The 23,992-nt window shown below is 41.8% G+C and overlaps 1 protein-coding gene across 1 annotated transcript; it reads left to right on the plus strand.

Annotated features, from left to right (window-relative positions):
• Positions 1 to 334: 334 nt before the first annotated feature.
• LOC101847022 (josephin-2) lies at positions 335 to 23,058 on the plus strand. The gene is made up of 4 exons (XM_005092862.3): positions 335 to 428; positions 9,772 to 9,932; positions 10,696 to 10,821; positions 19,312 to 23,058. The coding sequence occupies exons 2-4, from the start codon at positions 9,793 to 9,795 to the stop codon at positions 20,000 to 20,002; spliced, it is 957 nt and encodes a 318-aa protein (XP_005092919.1). The 5' UTR covers positions 335 to 428; positions 9,772 to 9,792; the 3' UTR covers positions 20,003 to 23,058.
• The last annotated feature ends 934 nt before the right edge of the window (positions 23,059 to 23,992 follow it).

The following is a 23,992-nucleotide window of genomic DNA, read 5'->3' on the forward strand; positions in this document are numbered from 1 at the left end:
AACAGCACTTGAACAACCTAAGTCACTATAAATAAACTCAACTGTTGTTATGATCTTACATTGTTTATATGCCATCATGGATTTGCAACACCGTGTCATCAGTACAGGAAGCTAAACATGTTTAGGAAAAGACCCACAGTAAATATGTGTTGTGGTTTTTCAAAGTCATGGGTCCAAAAAATCAAAGACATTATAAGCCTTTTTAATTATATTTTTGCATCCAAATTTGCTTCTCTGTAGTTTAAAAACAATTTTTGAGCCTGCCTTTTCTAGGCTAAGATTTTTTTTTTGGAACTCAACATTTGTCCCGTATCACTTTACAGTTTGCAGCAGTTGCGTTGCTTGTTTTCTTCCGGTATAGATCTATTGAACGTTTTGTTAGTCACAGCGTCACAGTCACAGTGTCTGGCCACTGGTTGCTGAACTCAGTAAGCTAGCCTAATCTGTCTCTCTCTCTCCTGGCTCTGCTGACATTATGACGATGTCATGGTGATATAATCAATGAAGCAGCTTTGTAAACACGAAACAAAATTGTCTTTGCCGGGTGAGAATAGTGCAGGCGAGTCTTTTGGCTATTCTCACCGGCCACCTCTATTCTCACCCGGAGTGAGAATAGTGCAGGCGAGTCTTGTGGCTATTCTCACCCGGTGCGCGTTCACCAAATTTTGCGTTCACCCTAAACCACAGAATTCTACACTGTGATAACAGAAAAATTGTAGAATTCTGTGCCGTGAACAAACGTTCCATTACAACTGTAGCCTACTAAAAGCGTACAATTTTGTCTGGGCAGTGGAGAGAAAGAGTAGACTACTAAGAGAGAGAGGAGTAGAGCGAGAATTTCCGGGCAAAACAAAATGGCGACCCGCGTAGTTCGGCTCGATTCGAAAAGTTAAATAGCCGTAGCATCTTTGTAGACAACCAAATTAATTTACTTTTGGGTTTTAACATGGAAGTGGCTATTCTCATCCGGGGTGAGAATAGAAAAACGATCTACCTCTCACCCCGGGTGAGACTTGCCAGCGTAGGCTATTCTCACCCGGTGCGAAACAAGACCTGCTTTTCCTCATTTTGGAATACTGTCTATCGGTGTGGATGATCAAATTGATAAAAGCCGAGAAAAAATTACGTTATAGCACAAAAGTAAGCTAATTTGATCGTCTTCAAAGATGCTATGGCTATTTCACTGTTCGAATGGAGCCGAACTACGCGGGTCCCCATTTTGTTTTGCCCGGAAGTTCTCGCAAGATCTACTCCTCCCCTCTCTCTCTCTCTCTGTCTCTTTCTGAATACTGTCTATCGGTGTGGACGATCAAATTGACCAAAACAGTTAAAAAATGATGTTAAAACACAAAAGTAAATTAATTTGGTTGTCTACAAAGATGCTACGGCTATTTAACTTTTCGAATCGAGCAGAACTACGCAGGTCGCCATTTTGTTTTGACCGGAAGTTCTCACGCTACTCCTCTCTCTGTCTCTTTCTCTCTCTCTCTCTCCACTGCCCACATACAAAATTGTACGCTTTTAGTAGGCTACAGTTGTAATGGAACGTTTGTTCACGGCACAGAATTCTACAATTTTTCTGTTATCACAGTTCTCGCAACCAAATTAATTTACTTTTGGGTTTTTTTGTTTGTTGGCCTAGATCTAGGCTATAACAGTGAACGCGCACCGGGTGAGAATAGCCAAAAGACTAGCCTGCACTATTCTCATCCCGGGTGAGAATAGAGGTGGCCTTTTAACATCATTTTTTAACTTTGTTTTGGTCAATTTGATCGTCCACACCGATAGACAGTATTCAGAAAGAGATAGAGAGAGAGAGAAGAGGGGAGGAGTTGATCTTGCGAGAACTTCCGGGCGGGTGAGAATAGCCACTTTCATTCTCACCCGGTGCGTCTTCACCATTCCGTTATAGCCTAGATCTAGAATCTAGGCCAACCAAATTTGCGTTCACCCTAAACCACAGAATTCTACACTGTGATAACAGAAAAATTGTAGAATTCTGTGACGTGAACAAACGTTCCATTACTACTGTTAGCCTACTAAAAGCGTACAATTTTGTCTGTGGGCAGTGGAGAGAGAGAGGAGTAGCGCGAGAACTTCCGGGCAAAACAAAATGGCGACCCGCGTAGTTCGGTGCTTTTTTGGTAGTTCCCACCCCCCTTATTTGAGCCTGACCTACTTCTAGATCTAGATCTATACGTTTGATTGGCGGTGAACTAAGATATCCAACCTAACAACAGCAAAACATTAAATTGTGGTAAAATTCAGGGGGGCAAGCCCCCCTGAAACCCCCCTACTCTTGGGGCCAAAACCCGTGAATAACAATTGCGGGGTGGGAACTACTGAAAAAGCGCCCGTAGTTCTGCTCGATTCGAAAAGTTAAATAGCCGTAGCATCTTTGTAGATGACCAAATTAATTTACTTTTGTGTTTTAACATCATTTTTTAACTTTGTTTTGGTCAATTTGATCGTCCACACCGATAGACAGTATTCAGAAAGAGATAGAAATCTAGATCTAAAAAGAGAGAAGAGGGGAGGAGTAGATCTTGCGAGAACTTAGGGGCAAAACAAAATGGCGACCCCTGTAGTTCGGCTCGATTCGAAAAGTGAAATAGCCATTATAATCAGTCATAGCATCTTTGTAGTCGATAAAATTAGCTTACTTTTGGGCGATTGTTAAGATTCCCGCGTTTAATTCCGATGTGCGTTTTTCATACCCTCAGGCATATTTCGCTTTGGTCCCTAACCCTAAGCCTAACCCTGGCCCTAACCCAAGCCCTAACCCCAACCCTAATCTAGGGTTAGGGACCAAAGCGAAATATGCCTGAGGGTATGAAAAACGCACATCGGAATTAAACGCGGGAATCTTAACAATCGCCTACTTTTGTGCTATAGCTAGGCAGTTTAGTGAAAATTTCAAATTTGTCTCATATGCTTTGTTTGAAATACTTTCATTTGAAAGCTCTTGCCTTCATGATCATAAAACAGTTTAAATTTTGTTGATATCTTTATTAGTTAAAAAGTTATGGCGATTTTTCATGCCTAAAATCCGGCCAATTTCAGGCCACTTTTAACACTGAGTTTTTGTGACACAAAAATGCAACTTTACAACACAAATGACCATTACTCAACACAAAATGCATATTTTTTAAAGTGTTGTACATCAATTTGTTGGGAATTTTACACAGAATGCACACAACTACAAAACTCCTCTTTACAAAGTCACAGAAATATTTTTTGGGTACTTCTAGAGGTTCAGGGTGATAAAAAAGCCCCCGCAAGGATAACCCGAAATGGACAAAATGGGCTATATCTTTGCTGCTAATGGTCATATTTAGACAAATCATACATCATTCTCTTTGTTTTTTTTCACTGTTAATAATTATTAAAGAGTTAAGCCAATTAAGTAATAATTTCCAATTTTTATGGCCATTCTTAAGATTTCAAAACGTATTTTTAGTATTTTTCTAACCGTTAAACGGATTCCGTAAAAAAAACAACAACCTCTTAATGACCGCCATAAGTCAGCTCCCTATCCTTCTTTTACAAAGTATTGTAACATACATTTGTGTGAAGCTATATTTTATGCTTTCAAGTGCATAAAAGAGCTTATAAATTCAAGAAAAATGCTCTTCGGAGACCTAGTCCTAGTTGTAGACCCACTGGAACATTTAATAAACTGCGGAAAGATGAAAAGGAAAAAAATAACAGTCATTTTATGATCTTCACACAAGTTGCACTTGCAATTTTTTGGACAAATTATATTTATAGTCTACCTCATTCTATTATTTTTTCACACATGTTTCTTCACTATTCATTACATTTTGAGTTATTATCAACTAGCGATTTTTATTGATGAGCATATTTTTTTTAAAATATTGAGTCAGACTCATTGGCCATAAATTATATTTTTTTTAATGGCACAATTTGATAATGTAAATGTAAAAATATCCAGAAAATAACAACATTAAATTATTAGGTACTGAAAGTGAAAGACTGAGCAGAGGCTCAGATAAACTCTGTTCTCTACTACTATACTACTGACAAGTAAGTTTGCGCAAAACTGATTTAAGAAAAAGGTTGTCTCATAAAAGCAATTGTTATGATGAAATTTATTATTAACTCTGAAATATATAGCTAGATGCTGAATCTAACATCAATTAGAAGGGTGCAATTCAAGCTTTATTTCAATTCCAAAGCCCAAAGGCATAAATAGTTAGATATGCTTGCTTTTTTTTTACTGTTTCTAGCCTACTACTGCTGAATTCTAGATTTAGCTATCATTTGCACTATTCAAGAGCCAAATATGGTAAAATAAAAGCAAAACTGTGAATTCTTTTGTCTGTCCGTTCATAATTTCATAACCGCACGTATTATTATTATCCGGAGAAACAAGTAAAGCGCGAATAAATGCGATGCCGGCGCAATACGTTATCACAGTGTGCAGGGGAGAGCGGGGGCGCCGGGTCGCTGACCGGAGATTCGGCGTTTCGGCTTTTTGTACGCATTTTTACGGGAAGCGCCGTAGCGTTGTGCGAAGTTCAACCTAAACAACTCGGGTATCAAAAGAAACTAGAATGGATAATCTATAACTTCTGAAAGATTCATAAATATACAGCCAGTAGTTTTCATTTTATCGCGTTGTAAAAACTGCCTTGTTTTCAGATGCAAATATTTCCAGTTCTACTGAACCGATTTTCGCGCGAAGACCGCCATTTTGAAGACCTTTCTTTTCTGTTTAAAAAGATGTATCGGGAGTGGTAGTGCAATTCGCAAAACGAAACAAAACTGAGTTGTTTAGACCCACCGCAGCGCAAGGCTTCACGGCCGGTCACAAAAATCTATGGGGCGTACCGCGGCCGATTCGCCCTGCCGCGAGCGCGTTCACTAAACTGCCTACTATAACGTAACCTTTTCTTTGCCTTTATCCATTTGATCATCCACATCGATAGAATGTATTCCGAAATTAGGAAAAACGGGTTTTGTTTCACACCAGGTGAGAATAGCTTACGGTGGCAAGTCTCACCCGCGGTGAGAGGTCGATCGTATTTCTATTCTCACCCCGGGTGAGAATAGCCACTTCCTTTCTAGATCTAGAATCTAGATATAGATCTCTATTCGGACTCCCACCTTGGGTGAGAATAGCCACTTCCTTTCTAGATATAGATCTCTATTCGGACTCCCACTCCGGCACTCCACAATTGCGGTCCCGTTTAGGGATGTTACTTGTTTTGACCCCACCGACTACTTCTGGTTCGAAACGATTACTTTTGATGCGCGTGCCGATAGGCCTATGGAAAGATAACCAATCAGACCTAATTGCGAAACATCAAATTATGGTTAAATTCAGGGGGCATGCCCCTCTGAAACCCCCGGCCCATGTTTTTTGGAAGAGTGGTCAGTGGGGCAAGCCCCCCTGAAACACAAGCCATTAAACGTAGAAGACGCATCTTTCTGATTGGGTGCTAATTTTAGTACTGTTATGTCTTCACTTCCTGGGATACCCACATAGAACGACGTGCTTTCGGTAACATTTCGAATTTCCAAGATGTGTGCCAGCCTGGTGGAATCAGGCTATCGTCAATTTTTGGGCATGTAGAGTTATAATTGGTATCATCTTAAAAGCTTGTTCACTTTTCTTTATTTGGATGAAAAAAATATCCATTTATTTTAATGAACTTTTATTATTATTTTTCCAAATTTTACGGGAAATTGGCTAAAATTCGGAAATTCTCGAAAATGGTAAAAGTTGCGCTGAGGGCCAAAGTTGAGTACGCATTCACCGTTCAGACTTTTCAAGGGATTTTATTGATCAGAGGTGTGGTTTTACCTTGTGGAAATAAAGAAAAATGCCAAAAAGCAAAATTTGATTCTGTACTCAAGAGTTTGAAGAGAATGGTTGGGAAAAACTCGTAGTACTAGTAGAGATGTTTAAGTACTAGACAGTGGCGGTGGGTGGACCAAAGTTTGGGTAGGGCTTAGGTCTCTTCCGCTTCTTTACCACCAAATGGCCTTTTTACAAGAGAGGTTTCATTAAGGAAGGGCCGTGGGAGCGGGCTCGTCCTTTTCTGAGCCCTAAAGACGTTTGCTTGGCTGTTGTGTTAGGTTACTATAGTTGTAGGTGGAGACAACAGTGATTGGATAAATGAGCAAACCGCCAAGCTGATCACTGTGTTCATTGCGTGCGATCATAACAGTTTGAACTGCTTATTTCGTTATTTTAATTTGCTTTAGGATAGAATTGGGGGGTAGATAGCGGGGCTGAAGCCCATGACCCTTCGCTGCCCACTGCCACTGGCACTAGATCTAGTACAGTTTACTTACAACGAGAATGATCATTTCATCAAAAGGCTGCGACAATGGTCTTAGAAGGTACATAACAGGGAAATAAGTAGTCCAAGTCAAGTCACGTCGTTTCCAAACTGCCAGTTTGTTGGTAAACATGTTACGCTGGAACCAAACTAGCTGGTTTGCTTCCTCTCGACAAAAATTGAGTCGTATCTGTGTTGTTAGACAGGCAGCCTTGAATTAGAAGAAGAATGGCGCCGTCTGCATACATTTGTTATCGTTGATATTTTTAAATTCTAAAGTGTGAACTCCTTGAACTGTGATTTCATGCTGTAAGGTGACAGCAAGAAGAAAGTCATAAAATCATGTCTACCTGACTTTTTTTTTTAGAGACAATAAACTTGAAATTTGTTTTCTTGTGCAGATAATACTGCAGAGATGCCAACCAGTACGATTTTACGTATTTTAGTACGATTTTTGGCCGAAAATACACAAATACGACTTTTCATGAAAAAATATGCATCCTGGAATGCGAAAAATACGAGATCCAGTTTGGGCTAGTAAACCTAATTATCTCAAGTCCCCTCTTTTGTCAAAATATTATCAGTATCGCGGAACTGGAATATTTGAAAACCAAGTCTATATGGTCAGTAAGTTCATTTTTGCCGGTCGCGATTGTGATATAATTATATTCGTTTAGCTTTTCCTCCTCCGAGAGTACGTTTCACTATCACGCGAACAGGCAGCTATGGCGGCAGACGAAAGTGTATGTGACACCGAGGCTTGATCGGGAAAATCTAGATCTACTTTCACTTTCGTTACCACCAAGAAGTTTAGTTTGCTAGCGGTAGACTAATAACGCAACTTATTTGTGACATGCAGGTTGTGCAGTGTAAACCCATAGCTGCCACTTTCCCGCTAAATAGCGGAAACTCCGCTACATCTAGCGTTTCCCTCAACTTTCCTCCTTCCTCCGCTGGACCGCTCTTGGTCGCAAATTTCAGACTTTTTTTTTCCCACGCGGAAAACACCGAACCGGGAGAGAGACGAAAACGCGGTTCGCGCATGTCCGCCGTAGCTTTCTACTTCCGTTCTTCTAGGCCCAGCGCTAGTTTCACATTGTTTATTGTTGTGGAGCAACACAGTGTCGATCGGGCATCGGGACGTTAGCGCGCCGAGTTGTCATTGAAATTGGCGGAAATTCGAGAGAAATTGATTCAGAATGCAAACATAAAATAAAAGGAGCTGGAATGAGAAAGAAGCAGCCGGTATGCGACTTGAAAAGTTCATTAGAAAATTGAACTAGATATCTAGATCTAGATCTAGATCTAGCCGTTTTTTGCGAAAGAAATCGCGGCCCGCGGCACTCCTGTGCCTGTACAATTGCGGTCCCGTTTGTTTACATGGCGGCTATTGTGGCTGCTGCGGAAGTGAATCTAGATCTAAATCTAGAAAATCTTATCTCTAGATATAATCTAGATCTACACATATTTAGATAGATCTAGATCTAGATTAGATAGCCTAGGCTATAATTTTAATTCAGTTTATCTCTAAATAAGAAACACACTACAGGGGCACTAAGTGCAAACGGGACCGCAATTGTACAGGAGTGCCTTCCTCCTTGATCCGATACTGCTCTACGTCTATGTACACGTTTAAAGTGAAAGAAATCTTTTTATGAGACACCAGCTGGCAAAAAACACTAGATTTTTAGTCACCAAGTCCAAACTGTGTCAAATTGACTCGAATGCTTGTAAGTCAACTTACTGCCTTTATGTTTGTTTGTTTTTTTTGGGGGGGGGGGGGGGTTTCAAATACATTTTTATTCAGTTGCCTATGGTTAACAATATGATAGCTTTCCCTTCCAAAACCGTAGGCTAGATTTTCCAGTATATATTGCCTCTGGCTCTCACTGGTTTCGGAGAGTGCGCGTACGCCTTCGCGCGAATTTCCTCCTTTTTATAAATTTCTGAGTGGCAGCTATGAAACCGTGCTGTGTTGCCGTGCAAATAAAATTTCTCGAACTCGTCTCTGTGCTGTCTGTCACTTGTAGGAAAAAAAGAAAAGAAAATACAAGCGTCGTCCAATTTTTAGATTTGTTTTTGTAAAGTGTTTTACGGCGCTCGCAACTGCATAAGGTCATATGAGCGCGCAGGACACTCCTAATATTTTCAGTTGGTAGGAAATTTTGAATTTTGCCCACGTGGCGGCCGAAGCCTACTCTTATCGATTTTAGACCACCAAGGGATCTTTAACGTGCGCAACTTGCACAGGGGCCCTCCGACATTTTTCGCCCTTGTCCAAGAAGGCTAGGTGTAGATCTTTCCTACCAGAAGATCAGGGGTGTGGCAGAAAGACAACAGTAGGGAGGAGCCAAGAAGTAGCAGTAGAAAGGCTGCAGAAAGAGTCAGGAGCCCAGAGGAGGGGGCAAAGGAGGTGAGGGGGTGGGGGCAGAAAGTGGAAATGAAAGCAGACAACAGAACATTGCCAGAGAGCAGGAAAGAAGGTGAAAGGAGACAATTTTAAAGAAGAAAATTTTTCGTTCGCTACCCGGATTCGAACCCGGGACCTTTTAAGTGAGAGGCCAACACCTTAACCTCTAGGCCACGAGAGCCCCTGATTTTTAGATTGTCTGGCTCGCCATCGTGACCGGTCAATGAACCTGCGCGCATTCGCATCACAAATAAATGCGGCATCGTGTAAGCAAAGACCGTGTTTGGTGGGAGTAACAGTGTTGCCAAGTATAGGACTACGGGAGGGGATTATTGATTTTTTAGAAATATACTGGGGGGGGGGGGAGGGAGGAGGAGGTGTGAAGGCAACATCAGAGGACAAAAACTTACAGGCAAATTTCAGAATTTCGAGAGCTCTCTGCAAAGCGCGCATTGGTGCAGGCCATGTGCGGAACCTACAGTGTATGTTGTAGCTTTCTTTTCAAGACGGGCAGATTTTCAATGTCACTGCATCTTGCCCTCCCACAGTTGTTACAACTCTCACAGTGCACGGGTCTACTTGAGCCTTTCAAGTTATTGCTCTTCTCTGAGTTTGAGCAATAATTTTAGTCTGTCAGTTCATAATATGAATCATGACACCCAGACTGGTTCTTGATAGTCGAAATTCTTGTTCTAGACCCTTCCGAACGCTCAAAACAGGATTAATTTTTTATAATAATAATGAGAGGAAAATATTATTATAACAGACTGAAATACTTAAGTCAAACAAGACCCCAGTACGACACTGAACACTAACATGTTTTTGACTGGATACATGTTTATTGTACGTGTGTGTGCTCCCTTTTTCGAGCTGGTGAGCTAGTAAAATTTTTTCAGGAAATATTGCTGGACACCCTGAACATTTTACTGGTAGGTCGGTCGGTCGTGGAGAATACACATTTTCCCCTGAAAATACACTTTTTCATATCTCCCAACACTCATTTCGGTTTTCTGTGGTTGGCATCTCTGATACTGGTAAATTTATTTTCAGATCTCACAACTATTTGAAAGAATGGAGAAGTCTGATGGAAACGAGTGTAAGTTGTATCATGAGCGGCAGGAAAAGCAGCTGTGTGCTCTACATGCTCTGAACAACTTGCTGCAGACAAAGCAAGCCTTCACTCAGAAGGACCTAGATGATATTTGTAACAGGTAGACAATCAGATTAAGTCTTGTTGTGTTGCTCTTTTATATGATGTTGATAAGGCTTGGAAGCCTCAAAGGTAATAATCACACATGCAATGTGCATATATGCTAGAATAAAAGAGTGCATTTCCATTTCCTTAGGTTAAGATTTGGTGTTTGTCTACTGTGTATTGGATTTTTTTTTTAGTTGTTGGATTGTTCCTTTTTACTTGCACTCTTTCTTTCTTTTTCAATAAAGTACTTACAAATTCATATTAAAACGTATTAGCTCTCAATCTTATCAGAATAAGTGTGAGTATCTTAGAACTTAGAGGTAAGCCATCAAGGAAAATGGACCCAAATTTTTCTGGTTTAAAATCAGATAATAATGAAAATATATTTATGCATTCCCAACTCTTTTATAAGCAACAAAGTTCTCCAGGTGAAATTTAAGTTTCATTCTCTGAATCCATCCTTCACAGTTGTCCATTGAAGTGTCTTCAACACCAATCTTGTTGCTCAAAAGAAACTGCCTTCAATTCAAACAGGAGCTAACAATTATCTGGCATTTTATACTTGATCTATTTCTCTTTTGATATGAAGCCCATGGGACACATGAGCCTGAGATACTGAGATATTATTTGACTGGTAACTATTATAGGTTTGGTGGGATGGGCAAAATGGGTGTATATATATATACCATTTTAAAAATTCTTCTTCAGTACTTTGTTTCAGCTGTTCTTGTAGATACAGGACTCAGTAGTGTCATAGTTTTGTCACTTGTCCACAGGCTGTCTCCAGGAACATTTATCAACCCACACCGAAGCATGTTAGGCCGGGGAAACTATGATGTAAATGTTCTGATGGCTGCACTACAGCAAAAAGGCCTTGAAACTGTTTGGTTTGACAAAAGAAAGTGAGTCAAAGAAGAGGCTTGTAGAATATCCTAGTTATTGTAATGTTAGTATACACACACGACTGTAAAACCGGAGAGACGAACACACACGACACCAAGCATTCTAATAATGAGCGCGGGTGTGGTGTCTGACTTTTTATGTTGATCCCCGAAGTGAGTAACATTAACCAAAAGCCCATGGCATACGGGGCACTTACATCCCGTGATTAAATAAGAGTAAAGTACAATACTATGACTACCGTGACATCTCCCCTTTTAATATTGAAGAAAAAGAAGAACCTCAAAATGGATTAAAGATTATTGGTTTCGAGTCTCTGATGATAACCAAAGGGGAATGTTCTAACTTTAACAAAATTCACACACAGAGTTCAATTTTCTTTGAAGATTCGGGGCTTGCACTTGAGAACTTGGTAAAACATTTCAATAAAGTTCTTTGGTACTTCAGAATTATCACATTTCAAATTGTCTTTGTCACATTCATAGAACTGCATAGCGTCCAGATAACGAAATTTAAGAAAATAAATTACCTCGAACTGGTAGGTCTACACAACTGTTGGGTAATCAGCAAAGAATAAACAAAAAAGTAAAAACAGTCATCGGAAGGATACGACTGTGTCGCAAGAACATCAGTCCGGGTAACGAGCGGGTCTCCTGATCACTCGTCCACTTCGGGTAGTTGTTGGAGCAGAACTGGCTGGAACGGCAGCTGGCTGAGGTGATGGTGGTGTGACATCAGGCTCCAGCGGCTGGACAGCTGGTGGCGGAGGTAAGGGAATGGACATCAGAGTAGGCTCTGGGGTGGCAACATGTGAAGAAGGCATGGAAGGAGGGTCGACGTAGGGCTTCAGGTGTTTGCGGTTCCGGCGGTAAGCCCTATCCCCAGACTGTATGATGTAAGACCTCGGTGCACACCGTTCTTTGACAACCGCAGGGCCACGCCACTCCTTGTCGTTCTCCAGCTTCTGCAGGACGAGCTGACCAGGATTCAGCTCCGTGAGGTTCTGGGCTCCGTGACGTCTGTCAAAAGCATGTTTGTACTTACGCTTCGACTCAGCGTCACTGGCTGCAATCTTCGCCCTGTCGTAGACCTGCAGGTTCAGGTTTGACAGTAGAGTTGGCAGGGTTGTCCTCAGGCGTCACCCAAGAGCAAGTTCCGCTGGGCTCGCCCCCGTCGGTGACACCGGTGTAGACCTGTAGATCAGAAGTGCGAGAAATGGGTCGTCCTGACTCGGGGCTTTCTTTGCTTCCTCGACTGCTCTCTCCGACCCGCCGTTGCTCTGGGGAAAATGAGGACTGCTGGTCGTGTGTTTAAACCCCCAGCCCTTGGCAAACTTGTGGAAACGGTCTGACACAAACTGGGGACCGTTTTCAGTCACCAGTAGTTCTGGAATGCCAAACCAAGCGAAGATGTTTTTCAGTTTGTACACGACAGTCTCTGAGGTGGTGTCTGGCATGTAGGTCACCTCCAAGTACCGTGAAAAGTAGTCCACGAGTACCAGGTAGTCATGTCCCTTGTAGTTGCAGAGGTCAGCACCAACCATTTGGAACGGCCGCTCAGGTAGAGCTGTTGGGTTTAGAGGTTCGTTTGATTGTGCTGGACGTTTCCGCTGGCAATGGTCGCATCTTCAGACGACTTCCCGTATCTCGGAGCTGAGACCAGGCCACCAAATGGAAGATTTGGCCCGTTCTCGACACTTCGACACTCCGAGGTGACCGTCGTGGATCCTGCTGAGCATCTCTCCTCGCATTGCCTTGGGGATTACGATGCGGTTACCTCTGACGAGTAGTCCATGGACTTCGCTCAGTTCACTGGAAAGTGCGTAGAGGTCGCGAGCTTCGGACTTGACGTTTTGTATGAATTTCGGCCAACCGCTTCTAGTGTACTGTATCGCAGCACTGATCGCTGGATCCTGTTGAGACTTGTTTCTGATTTCGTCAAGTTTGCTATCTGTGGCATCCCATGACATCTGGATTGTAGCGACATGAGCCTCAATTTCTTCACCAAATTCTTCAGGTTCAGTGCTCACTACAGGACATCGGGACAAGGAGTCTGCGACAGTCATGTTTTTTTCTTGGGTGTATTCTGCTTTTCCGCTGTAGCGCATCATCCTCATCAGCATTCGTTGGCAGCGGACAGGTGTATCATTCAGTTCTTTTGAGTTGATCAGAGGCACAATGGGCTTGTGGTCGGTGAGCAGTGTGAATGACGGCAGCCCAATGAGGTAGCAATCGAACTTTTCGCACGCCCAGGTGGCTGCCAACAGTTCCTTTTCAATCTGAGCGTAGTTTTCTCGGCCCTAGATAGAGGTCTGGAACAGTAGGCAACTGGCTGAAGATCACCCCTGTCCTCCTGGAGGAGAACTCCCCCCCAGTCCGTAGCTGCTTGCATCGGCGCTTACAACGACAGGCTTCCACATGTCGAAGAAGGCGAGTGTTGGAGCTGACGACAGCGACCTCTTGACCTCAGTGAAGGCAGATGACTGCGCTGGAGTCCAGGCCCACTCAGCATCGTGACTCAGAAGATCGGTGAGCGGCTTCATGACTGTTGACAGATTTGGCACAAACCTGCCCAAATAGTTCACCATGCCGAGCACTCGTCGTAAGTCTGTAATGTTGTCTGGCTCTGGCATCTCAGTGATGACACTGACCTTGGATGGATCTGGCCTTACACCCTTCCCACTGATGATGTGGCCAAGAAAATCGATTTCGTCCTTGTCAAACTTGCACTTGGATTTGTTCAACTTGACCCCACGCTCCTTTAGCCGCTGGAAGACTTTCTTCTTCAGCTTATCATGCTGCTCCTGACCATCCGTGTGCAGGAGGATATCGTCCATAAAGCACTCAACACCGTCTATGCTCGCTAGAATGTCTTGCATCGTGCGCTGAAATATCTCAGGCACAGAGGTGATTCCAAAGCAGAGATGTCTGTTGAAGTACCGACCGAACGGTAGAATGAAAGTGGTCAGCTTCGCGGAGTTGTCGTCCAGTGCCAACTGGCAAAAGGATGAAGTTGCATCAAGCTTGCTGAACTTGTTTGATCCGCTGAGTTTGTACAAGATGTCGTCTATGGTGGGCAGCATGAATCGTTCACGCTTCACCGAAAGGTTGAGCTTTTTCAGATCTGTACAGATTCTAACGCTACCAGACCTTTTTCTGACCGGGACCATGGGCGCGCACCAGTCAATTGGAGCGCTGATCTTCTCAATGACACCTGCGGCTTCCATGCAGTCTAGTTCAGCTTTGACTTCGTCCATGAGTGGAATGGGAATCCGACGTGCGACGTTCACAGAGTATGGCTGCACATCTACTTTCAAGATGATTTTCACTGGCTCGCAGCGTATAGGTTGAGGTCCCACATCGCCGAACACGAGGTTGGCGGAGTCTATTCTGTCTTGAGAGATCGGTCCCAGACGAACTGCGGCGTCACGACTGAGAAGACAGTCGGTGTCGTCAAGGACGAAAACTCGGAACGCAAAGTTGCGATTGTTATGCTGCGTAGTTGCGATAAATTCTCCCACGCTCCTTATGACTCCACCAGGAGTGCAAAGAACTGCAGACGTTGTTTTCAACTTTGGACGAGGACTGAGACGGTTGTAGAAGGCCTTCGACATTATCGAAACATGGCCCCTGTGTCTATCTTGAAGGATGTGGCTCTCCCTCCAAGGTTCAGTGTAACGCGCCATGGTGGCTCGCTAACTTCGCCGAAGTTCACATCAGAAAAGACATTACTGTTCGAGTCTTTGTCAACAGCACCTAAAAAGAACGAAGGAGTTTCCGATTCAGTGATTTCGTTGACATTGCGGCTGCTGCTGCGACAGACTGTTGCGAAATGATTGCGCTTGCCGCATTTCCTGCAAGTTTTCCCACGCGCTGGGCAATTGTTTTGGGCATGACCTCTTCCACAGTTGCCACGGTAAGAGAAAGTTGACGGTGATGCATGGCTGCCTATGTGTTGTGAGTGTGTACCTGTTCTTCGGCCATCTCTACCCTTGGGGTGAGCAGGCGACGAATATCCCCTCTGGCCGTAGCATACTGCATCTACTGTGACTGCTGCACCTAGCTGACGTTGGCTACTGACCTGACCCTTTACGAGCTCGAAATGGCGTGCTGTTTCAATGGCTGATTTCAAAGTAAGAGTTGCCTCGAGTTGTAAGCGCTGTGACAGTTCATTGTCCAGTACTCTTAGGACAAGTCTATCCCTTATGGCTTCATCTCGGTCCTTAAAGTCTGCATGTTCTGAAAGCTTGTACAGGCTTTCGTGGATAAGATTCCACTTTGGGACAAAATGAGAGTCGAAATTCTCTAAGACAGTGTCAAAGTTGTCCCTAGGATCGTTACCTTCGACGGGAGCGGGGAACGTGAACGTGTTAAATATCTGTTCAGCTTGGCATCCCATAGTGTACTCAGTTTGGTGGCTGTGCGGTATCGTAGCATACGCTGTCGCCACTCGTGAGGTTTGGAAAAATCAAACGGTTCAGGAGGCTTGAAATGAGGCATTCTGACACTTGTGACACGTTATCCACTGACTTCTGACACCATGTAATGTTAGTATACACACACGACTGTAAAACCGGAGAGACAAACACACACGACACCAAGCATTCTAATAATGAACCCGGGTGTAGTGTCTGACTTTTTATGTTGATCCCCGAAGTGAGTAACATTAACCAAAAGCCCATGGCATACGGGGCGCTTAGGTCCCGTGATTAAAAAAGAGTAAAGTACAATACTGTGGTGACTACCGTGACAGTTATAGTAATGTCACTATGGTATTTCAAATAATTTTTAACGGGATAAGCTATTTTCCTCCTTCTTCCGCTGGACCACTCTCAGTAGTAAATCACGATACTCATTGCACATGGAAAACTTTGAACCAGGGGTGAGACGAAAACGCGGCTTTTCTCATGTCTGCCTGTAGCTGCCTACTTCCGTTATGTGCCTAGCACTAAAGTTTCACATTGTTTATTGTGGAGTGGAGCAACAGTGTCAACTGTTGTTCGAGCATTGGGACGATGGCGTGCCGAGTTGTCATTGATAACGAGAAATTAATGCAGAATGCAAAATTCAGGTTGTCCGGTAAGGTCGTTAAGTGGTAAAAAAGTCGTAAATTCTGCACCCTGATCGTAAAGGTTCTAAATGGTAGTAAATTTGCCGTGACGATAGTAAACAGTTGTAAATTAAACCTGCCTATGGGGTAATGAACCCAGCAAGACTTTTCAGTGAACGGAGTCATAGCCGCGGTACTCAGCGATTACCAAGTCCCATCTTTTGTAGTGGCTGGACACTCTAGATATCGGGTTGCATGTCTTTGTATTTGCCGTCATCTTGAGGGTTCTATCTTAGTAGTACTATCAGTATCGCGGAACTCGAATATGTGAAAACCAAGTCCGATAAGGTCAGTAAGTTCATTTTTGCCAGTCACGATTGTGATATTATATTTGTTCAGCTTTTCCCTGTCAGAGAGTAAGTTTCAAGGGGGGCTATGGAGGCAGGTGAAAGTGTATGTGACACCAAGGCTTGATCTGGCGGGAAAATCAAGATCTACTTTTGCTTTTGTTACCACCCAGAAATTTGCGGGCAAAAGTCTGATAATGCAACATTTAATTTTGTGACGTGCAGGTTGTGCACTATGAATGCTGTGTCGCCATGCAAATAAAATTTAATCAGTACTCAGACTCGTCCCTGTGCTGTCACTTGTGGAAAAAAGAAAAGAAAATACAAGCGTCGTCCGATTTTTAGATTGTCAGGTTCGCCATCGCGACCAGTCAGTGAACCTGCCATGGGTGAAAGTTCGCCTGCATATGCCGGCCCTGCCGGTTTTTCAACCTCAACAGACCTAGGTCTGCCGGTTTTTTAGACTTGGGCCAGCACGTAGGCCTACATGTGTAAAAACTGGCGACAACGCAACGCACAATACAGTGGTCTTGAAGCAAGACAGCAGTCCTGAAAAAGCCCCCATCTGCTCTTTAGGGATAAACCACCTGCACTATTAAACTCTTGACCTGCCCTGAGGCAGACAGCACTCAAGAAGAAAAGAACAGCTGCCTTATTTTCAAGTGCATAGTAAAAAGTTCTCGAATATTTGAAAACCAAATCCGATAACGTTCTTAACTCTTTCCGGACGTACTTTTTTGGGAATCTAAACATAATTAACCTGTGGCTCGATTTGGCAATGCAGGTGGTGTACAAAATAACTTCATAGAAGCATAGCCATCACTCCAAACGTAACATGTGACATATCAAATTGAAGGAAATTGAAAGAGGAATATATCCCATATGAAACAAGGATTAATTTTGAAAATATCTATGCATTAGACGGGTTAGAAATGGCGATGGTGATGAGAAAAATAAATTTTGACGGAAAAAATTACATTCACCAAACATGTAAAAGAAAATCAGCATAGCTATCTTTTCATATACAGGCCAAGAGCATAGTCCATAAATTTCTGAATGCGCAGCTTTTTATTTGAAAGCAATATTCCAATTTTTGTTTGAGTTATGAAAATTATACTGAGTCTGGTTACATTGTTTTGTTGATGCAAGAACTAATTCACTCGTTTTTCCCCAAACCCACGCTTTGACAAAGTGAAACTAGATGTTTTCGTTTCCTAAATCCTTTCCGAGTTTTTCAATAGCAATAAAAAGTAATTACAGTGGAGTCCACTTATAACGAGTCCGGAAAAAACGAGAAGTCTGTTATAAAGGCACTATTCGAAAACCCCGTTTTTTTCTCCTCTTTACCTTTGTAAACAAAATACTGCTATAGCGCTATCAGACAAACATGCGAGTCGGTTATAGTGGAATATTGCTTATGCTGTGCACATGGCATAGGCCAATTATACATAATGCAAGACCTCACCGGTTGAGAAACTTGTTGCTAATCTTGCGAAACAAAGAATAGGAGAGCCCATGTGGGTCAACAATGAAGGCCGGAACAACTGAGTAGGGAGGATGTGGCATGCACATACAAGCAGAACGCATCGCGTGATGATAGGCCAGTTTAGATTATCAAGGCCTGCCATGCCTCTCACTTCTCCGATGTGGGGATGAAGAGGTCACAGTAATGTGATGGATGGAGCGAATGTGTGACGTGCGCAAGCAGACAGAATGCACCACAGGGTGGGGTGGGGGGAAAACACAGCGGGCGAGTTAGCCCTGAGCCTAGGCGATCATAAACCCTTTCTTTCTGATCGCCAATGCCGAGCTGTCAGTCCACATCACTAGATCTAGCGCTAGAGAAACAAACCTGATTCGATTTTTGATCAAGACCTAGAGGTCATGTTGAAACAAAATCATCATCAGGGGAGATAGCAAAAGGAAAAACAGAACACAAAACTCATAGATTAGGCCTACTTTACAGTTTCCCTAGAATTTATTACTGGATCCCTTATAGCAAGAATCCTGCTATAACGGACATTTTGCTTCGGTCCCCTCCCTCTCGTTATAACAGGATTCCACTGTATAAATAACAGATCGTGTTAAAACGAAACAATACTGGAGCACCCTATCACAGCCGATATATCATCCGTAAAGGGTGAGGACTGGCGCCGATATATCGGCGATACATCCCGAAAGAGTGAAGTTCATTTTTGCCGATTGTGATATATTCATTCGGCTTTTCCCGGTCTACCCGGTCTATGAGTATGTTTTACGCGAACAGGCGGCTATGGCGGCATGCGGAAGTGTATGTCTGATACCGAAGACCGGGGCTCGATCGGGAAAATCAAGATCTTCTTTCGTTTTTGTTACTTCCCAGAAATTTGCCGGTAGTAGTTTGAAAACGTAGCATTTGTAGCGTGCAGGTTGTGCATTACAAACGTGGTGGACTGCTGCTTTTTCTTTCCTCATCCTTACTATCGTCATTTTTTCTCTACTTCTTTTGTGTGTTTGTCACTCTCTTGTGAACTGCTATTTCCGGGGTGCCTTGATAGTCGAAGCAGACTTTGTGCTGTTGAGGCTAAGGAGGTAAGCAGAGTAAACCTTATTCCCATTTAGACTTCTCTCTTGACATCTACCCCTTGGCGCTCATATTACCTTATGCAGTTGCGAGCGCTGTAAAACCTTACTAAAAACAAAACAAGAGTGGAATGCACTAGATATGTTTGTGAATACCTGGCTTCGTCTGTCTTGTTTATGCATGTCTGTGTATATGTTGGGGGGGGGGGTATAACAGAGGTGTAAACCAACTGTGTACCGTCTGATAATTTTGACCTGGCATCAATTGAATCAAGTTAATTATTTCATTTTGTTATCAGAGTTGTTTGCATTGATTCCCCATTTTGACTTCTCTGTTGACATCCACCCCTTGGCGCTATATGACCTTATGCAGTTGCGAGCGCCATAAAACCCCTACAAAAACAAAGAGTTGTTTGTTTTGCCTTACCTTTGTCCCTCTTCCAATGCATCTATTGTTTCCGACTTAGCAGTCATGAATGAAATTCCCACTCCCTTATTCTCATCCTATATCTCCTCGATTTTTTTTTTTGTCAGGGACGTGGAAGTGCTTGTAACCAACAAGATTATGGGCTTTATCCTGAACACACCGAGTGACTACAAGCTTGGCTTCTGGAAGTTGCCGATCCACCGCAAACACTGGATTGCCATTCGCTGGCTCCAGGGTCAGTACATGAACCTGGACTCAAAGCTTGACCACCCTGCTGCTATCGGAGGCCAGGACTGTTTGTTGAGATATTTGCGCTCAGAACTTAGTGAGGGTGACAAGGAGCTACTGCTAGTGGTAGAGCAGAGTGTGTATGAGAGTTCTTCATGGCATCGTGACAGTGCGTCTTCTGTTGTTGATACAGAGAAGGAAAAGTGTTCCAACAATATCTCTAGTGCTGAGGAGCACAATGGCAGAGAAAAGGAGGCTAGTGAGATGAAAAGGGGAACTTCTCAAGATGAAGGCACTGAGAGAGTTGTCCATGTTGAAGGCTCTGAAAAGGAGAAGCAAAATGTCGAAGAAAAGGAAAAAGGCACCGAACTTGTGGAAAAGATTTCAGTAGAAGTTGTGAAGCAGTCTCCACAAATTGACAATAGTTTTGTGAAAGATATTGATAGAAATGGTGGATGTGGACTGAAAACCGATACCATGGAAGTGATTGCTTCTGAAAATAAGGCTGTGACAGTTGGAAATGGACTGATTCGTGGAACTGAAAATTGCCAGCTTGCAGATAAAGGATAAGAAATGATTGGATATTAGGCTTTAGAAATAAATACATGTAATTCATTATTCCATTTCCACTGCTTGCATTTGTTACTTTTGTTGAAATTATTTAACTCTGTTTTGAATTAACTTCCCATTTTTGAGCATCAAACAGATTTTTGTACTTGCAGTAAAGTTTTTGCGCTTTAATACCTGTTGTGTTGTACTTTGAGAGTTTTCAAACTACACGAAAAATTATATGTAATATAATTTTCATTATGAAGAGATTTTACAAATTGTTTATTGAAAGGACTGCTACAGTTCTATTGATAGCTTTTGAGTGGTTTTGGTGAGTTAAGTGATTGACGGGAATGAAACTGATTAAATTTTTTTTTTATAAGCTATGTCACATACTGACATGGGATAGATGTATCATCTACTTTGCCAGATACTGTCAAACTGAATTCTTATATTAATGTCACTTTTATCTTTATAGGCGTATCAATATCTTTTTTAATACTTGCCAGTTTCCTTTTCTCTGGTGAGGAATTGATGGATACCTCATAAATTCTCTTATTTGTCAAAGTGTATCGTTAATCGTTAAGAATAATCGATAATCTCAAAATTGTTTGAATGGAGTTTGAAGCATTTACAATAAATACAGTACACAGGTTCTGAAATGTGTGAAAAGTTCGTCTTAATGTCCAATATTAATGGTATCTATGTGCTCAAATCCTTTTCCTATTTCTTCTCCATTCCCCAGTCACTACTGAGATGAATTTGAATAGTTAGTATTGGTCATAAAAGATTTCTTAATTCACATTAGAACGTTTTATAGTCTCTTGTATTTATTTTCTCATTTTTCAATTCCTTTTAAGAGTAGGCCTACCTGTTGAAGGTTACCTTTTTAAATATTTTTTTTGTGTTCTATTGATACTATGTTACAGTACTTAAAGTGATGCCATATGATAACGGTCTTTTTGGCTACAGTTTTCTAAAAGACTTAATTTAGGTTAAAACTACTTTCCGGCTTTCACATTCTATAAAATGTATGCCCGTTTGTGTCAAATATTTGTGTGCAACTTGTTTCACAGAGCTTGTTAGATTGAAGGAGGATGGGCTGAGTTACCTCTTGTTGGCATACTTATTACTTACATTGGGGGAATATAATTGAAAATTGATTTGAACCCATAGAGAGTGCTGTGAGTGGTCATGTAGGTCAACATGACTTTGGTGGACACCCTGGTGTGGTCTTGTCCTTCTTCTCTTTTTCAGTACACATGTAACTATTATCCTTGCCTTTCTTTCCTTGGCACAATGTGTCGGTATCACGCTGACTGGCTGCCTGTGCAATCCCATGACATGCAGGCCGGATGAGCTCAAATAAAACTGTGTCATAGGTCTTGTAGACATTCCTGGAATTACCTGGTGTTGATGTTCTTTGTACGCTTGGGAGAGGGTGTTTCACAGTAATGATGCTGTCAGTCTATTTTACTAAATGATACCCATTGCACAATGCCACTCAAATTCAGTTGAATGGGTTGGGGTCAGCCATATTTTTCTCCATGGGGAAGCAAAAGCTATCATCGTGGCAAAATTCGACAGATTAGATTTTGACCTTGAAAAACAGTTGCTTTTGTTTTACCAGGGTCATGAGTCTCATGATCAGATGTGAAGAGCCAGTACTCGGTCTTGTTTTCTTGTGTGTGGAATCCAGTAATGGACCATGTAGATATGGAGAGGCTGATACTGATAGATCTAGACAACTATGGACATTTCCCGTGTTTTTAGGATTCAAGAACCTCTCATCACAGCAAACACAAAATGCGGCAGTTAGCGCTTGAAGCCTTTATAAGTGGAATTGGCTGTATTGTGGGGAAAAGTAATAAGTTTTATGTACATTAATACCTCCCCAGGTCAAAGCTTTCTATTTTTCTCAAATTTGACTCCAGGGAGGAGTCTATTCCTAAATCGCCTTGCCTAACCCGATCTAATCCACAATGGGCACCCGGTATACCTTTTCTTCCATAGTGTGAAGCCTCAGTACAGTCATTATGACACACTTATTAGACTTATAAGACCTTATGTAGTTGTGAGCACCATAAAACTCTTGATTTTAACAAACTGAAGAAAAAAACACCTAAAAACCCATTTGTAATGCAGGCCCACAAGTGGAGGTTTTGCTCGAAGGGCAGGGGAGATGCCTTAGTTTGTGTCAAAGAAACATGAGTAAAAGAAGTGGATTAAACATTACTGCTGAAAATGTACAAATTTTGCTTGTGCTCAAAATGAAAGAGATTTCTTTGGTTTGTAGGGTACAACCCCAGGCCTGTTGCTTCTTTAACCTATCAGTACACATGAGTTTGTGATATTGTACTCGCCCTTCAGATTGTGAACTTGTTCATTCTAATTCCTTTAGTAAAATTCAAGTACTTTTTACTCTTTTTTTTTTGTATCTCCTGTTTTATTGTATGCGTAATTTATAAAGTTCACACTATAAATTCTTTTTATAACACAGCATAATTACCCACATTCTTGAAGTTGAAGTACAGTAAATATTTGGGAATGTGTGGATGCTTTCCTAAATACAGTTTAACAGGGATAGGTCGAGCACAGAAGACTCGAAATCATGTATCCGTCATACGGTACCTACGCTCCCATTTATTGTATTTTTACTATATCTTTGTAAGATTCCCTCGAACTACCAAGGCCGGTCCCGACGAATTCGAGCTATCCATGTTATACTGTAGACGTTTTCAACTTCTAAGTCATACTATGGATTTTAAAGCATCCCAGTGGTTCAGTATCTGCTTACTCCTATGGTTTTTTAATATATCTTGTTATGTTTTTGTTGCATAGTGGTATACAAAGTGACTAGTACACTAGTCAGTGTTATCCATACTAGCAAAATCCGTTTTACTAACTGGACAATATCTAATTAGAAACAGTTTCAGACTATAAAGATATCTTCCTCTGTATTGTATTAAATTTATAGATTAATTTCTTTTCTCTTTGTCTTTCTGGATCCACTCTTTCAATCGCCTCTGTGTTTTTATTGTCTTTCTGATTTAGTCTCCCAGTCTTCTCCCTCAATATCAAGACTAAAACAACCCTTCTTGGCAGGGAAATAAAAAATAAAGTCCTTACAGCTTGTGATTCAGAAGATAATAATACACTTTTAAATTATTCCATGGTACTTCAAATCAATGTTTAGTTATTTTCCTTCATAAATACATGTTTAATTATAGTTATAATTGATATAATGTGCTTGTTTGTTGTCAAAGAAATGTATGGTCTTTGATTGACAGGGTAACACAGAAACTTGATATTGTTTTTCAATTACTGAATTTTATTTGTTTGAAGTGGAGCATGGCTTGGAAGATACTGTGGAGAGTACTGTATTATATACTAATGTGCTAATTCTCTTGTTGAAGTGAAGCATGAAATGGAAGCAGTTAACTTTTTTTTTTCTTGTTTTGTCAAAAAGGTGCTCTAATCACTCAAATCGGTCTTGCTCCCTCTGTTTTTGTTATTATTGTTATTGCTATTCTCGCACTCAGTGGTCCTTGTAGGTTCTGATCTAGACGGTCATATAATCAGGCCACCTGCGCGCTACTGACCTAGATTCCTTGTGGGCTGACACACCCGTGTAGTAAGCCCACAACCTTGTAGATCATTAGTAGTGATAAGCCTACGCAGGGTGCGGCGGTCAGTTTGAATTGTTGTTTTCTCATGCTTTGACACTGGATTATTTCTGCCTAATGCAGTTTGCTTTTCAAGTCATCTGGATTATGTGAATATTTTCTACATCATTGTGTGTGTTGAGGAACAGAAGTGGTGACTAATTAATTAATTAATTAAGATTGACCAACAGTCTTGAGATCGCAAATTTGAAGTGCTGTTTGGCTGCACTGTAGGCCTACTGTTCATTTTCAGATTCTTCATCGCCATCGTACTCAGTGAATGCCTGGATTCTTTTAGTTGAGGCCTAATGCAGTTTTTTTTCCAAATCATCTGGATTGTGTGAAT

The sequence above is a fragment of the Aplysia californica genome, unplaced genomic scaffold (genome assembly GCF_000002075.1).
Source record: "Aplysia californica isolate F4 #8 unplaced genomic scaffold, AplCal3.0 scaffold00054, whole genome shotgun sequence".
NCBI lineage: Eukaryota > Metazoa > Mollusca > Gastropoda > Aplysiida > Aplysiidae > Aplysia > Aplysia californica.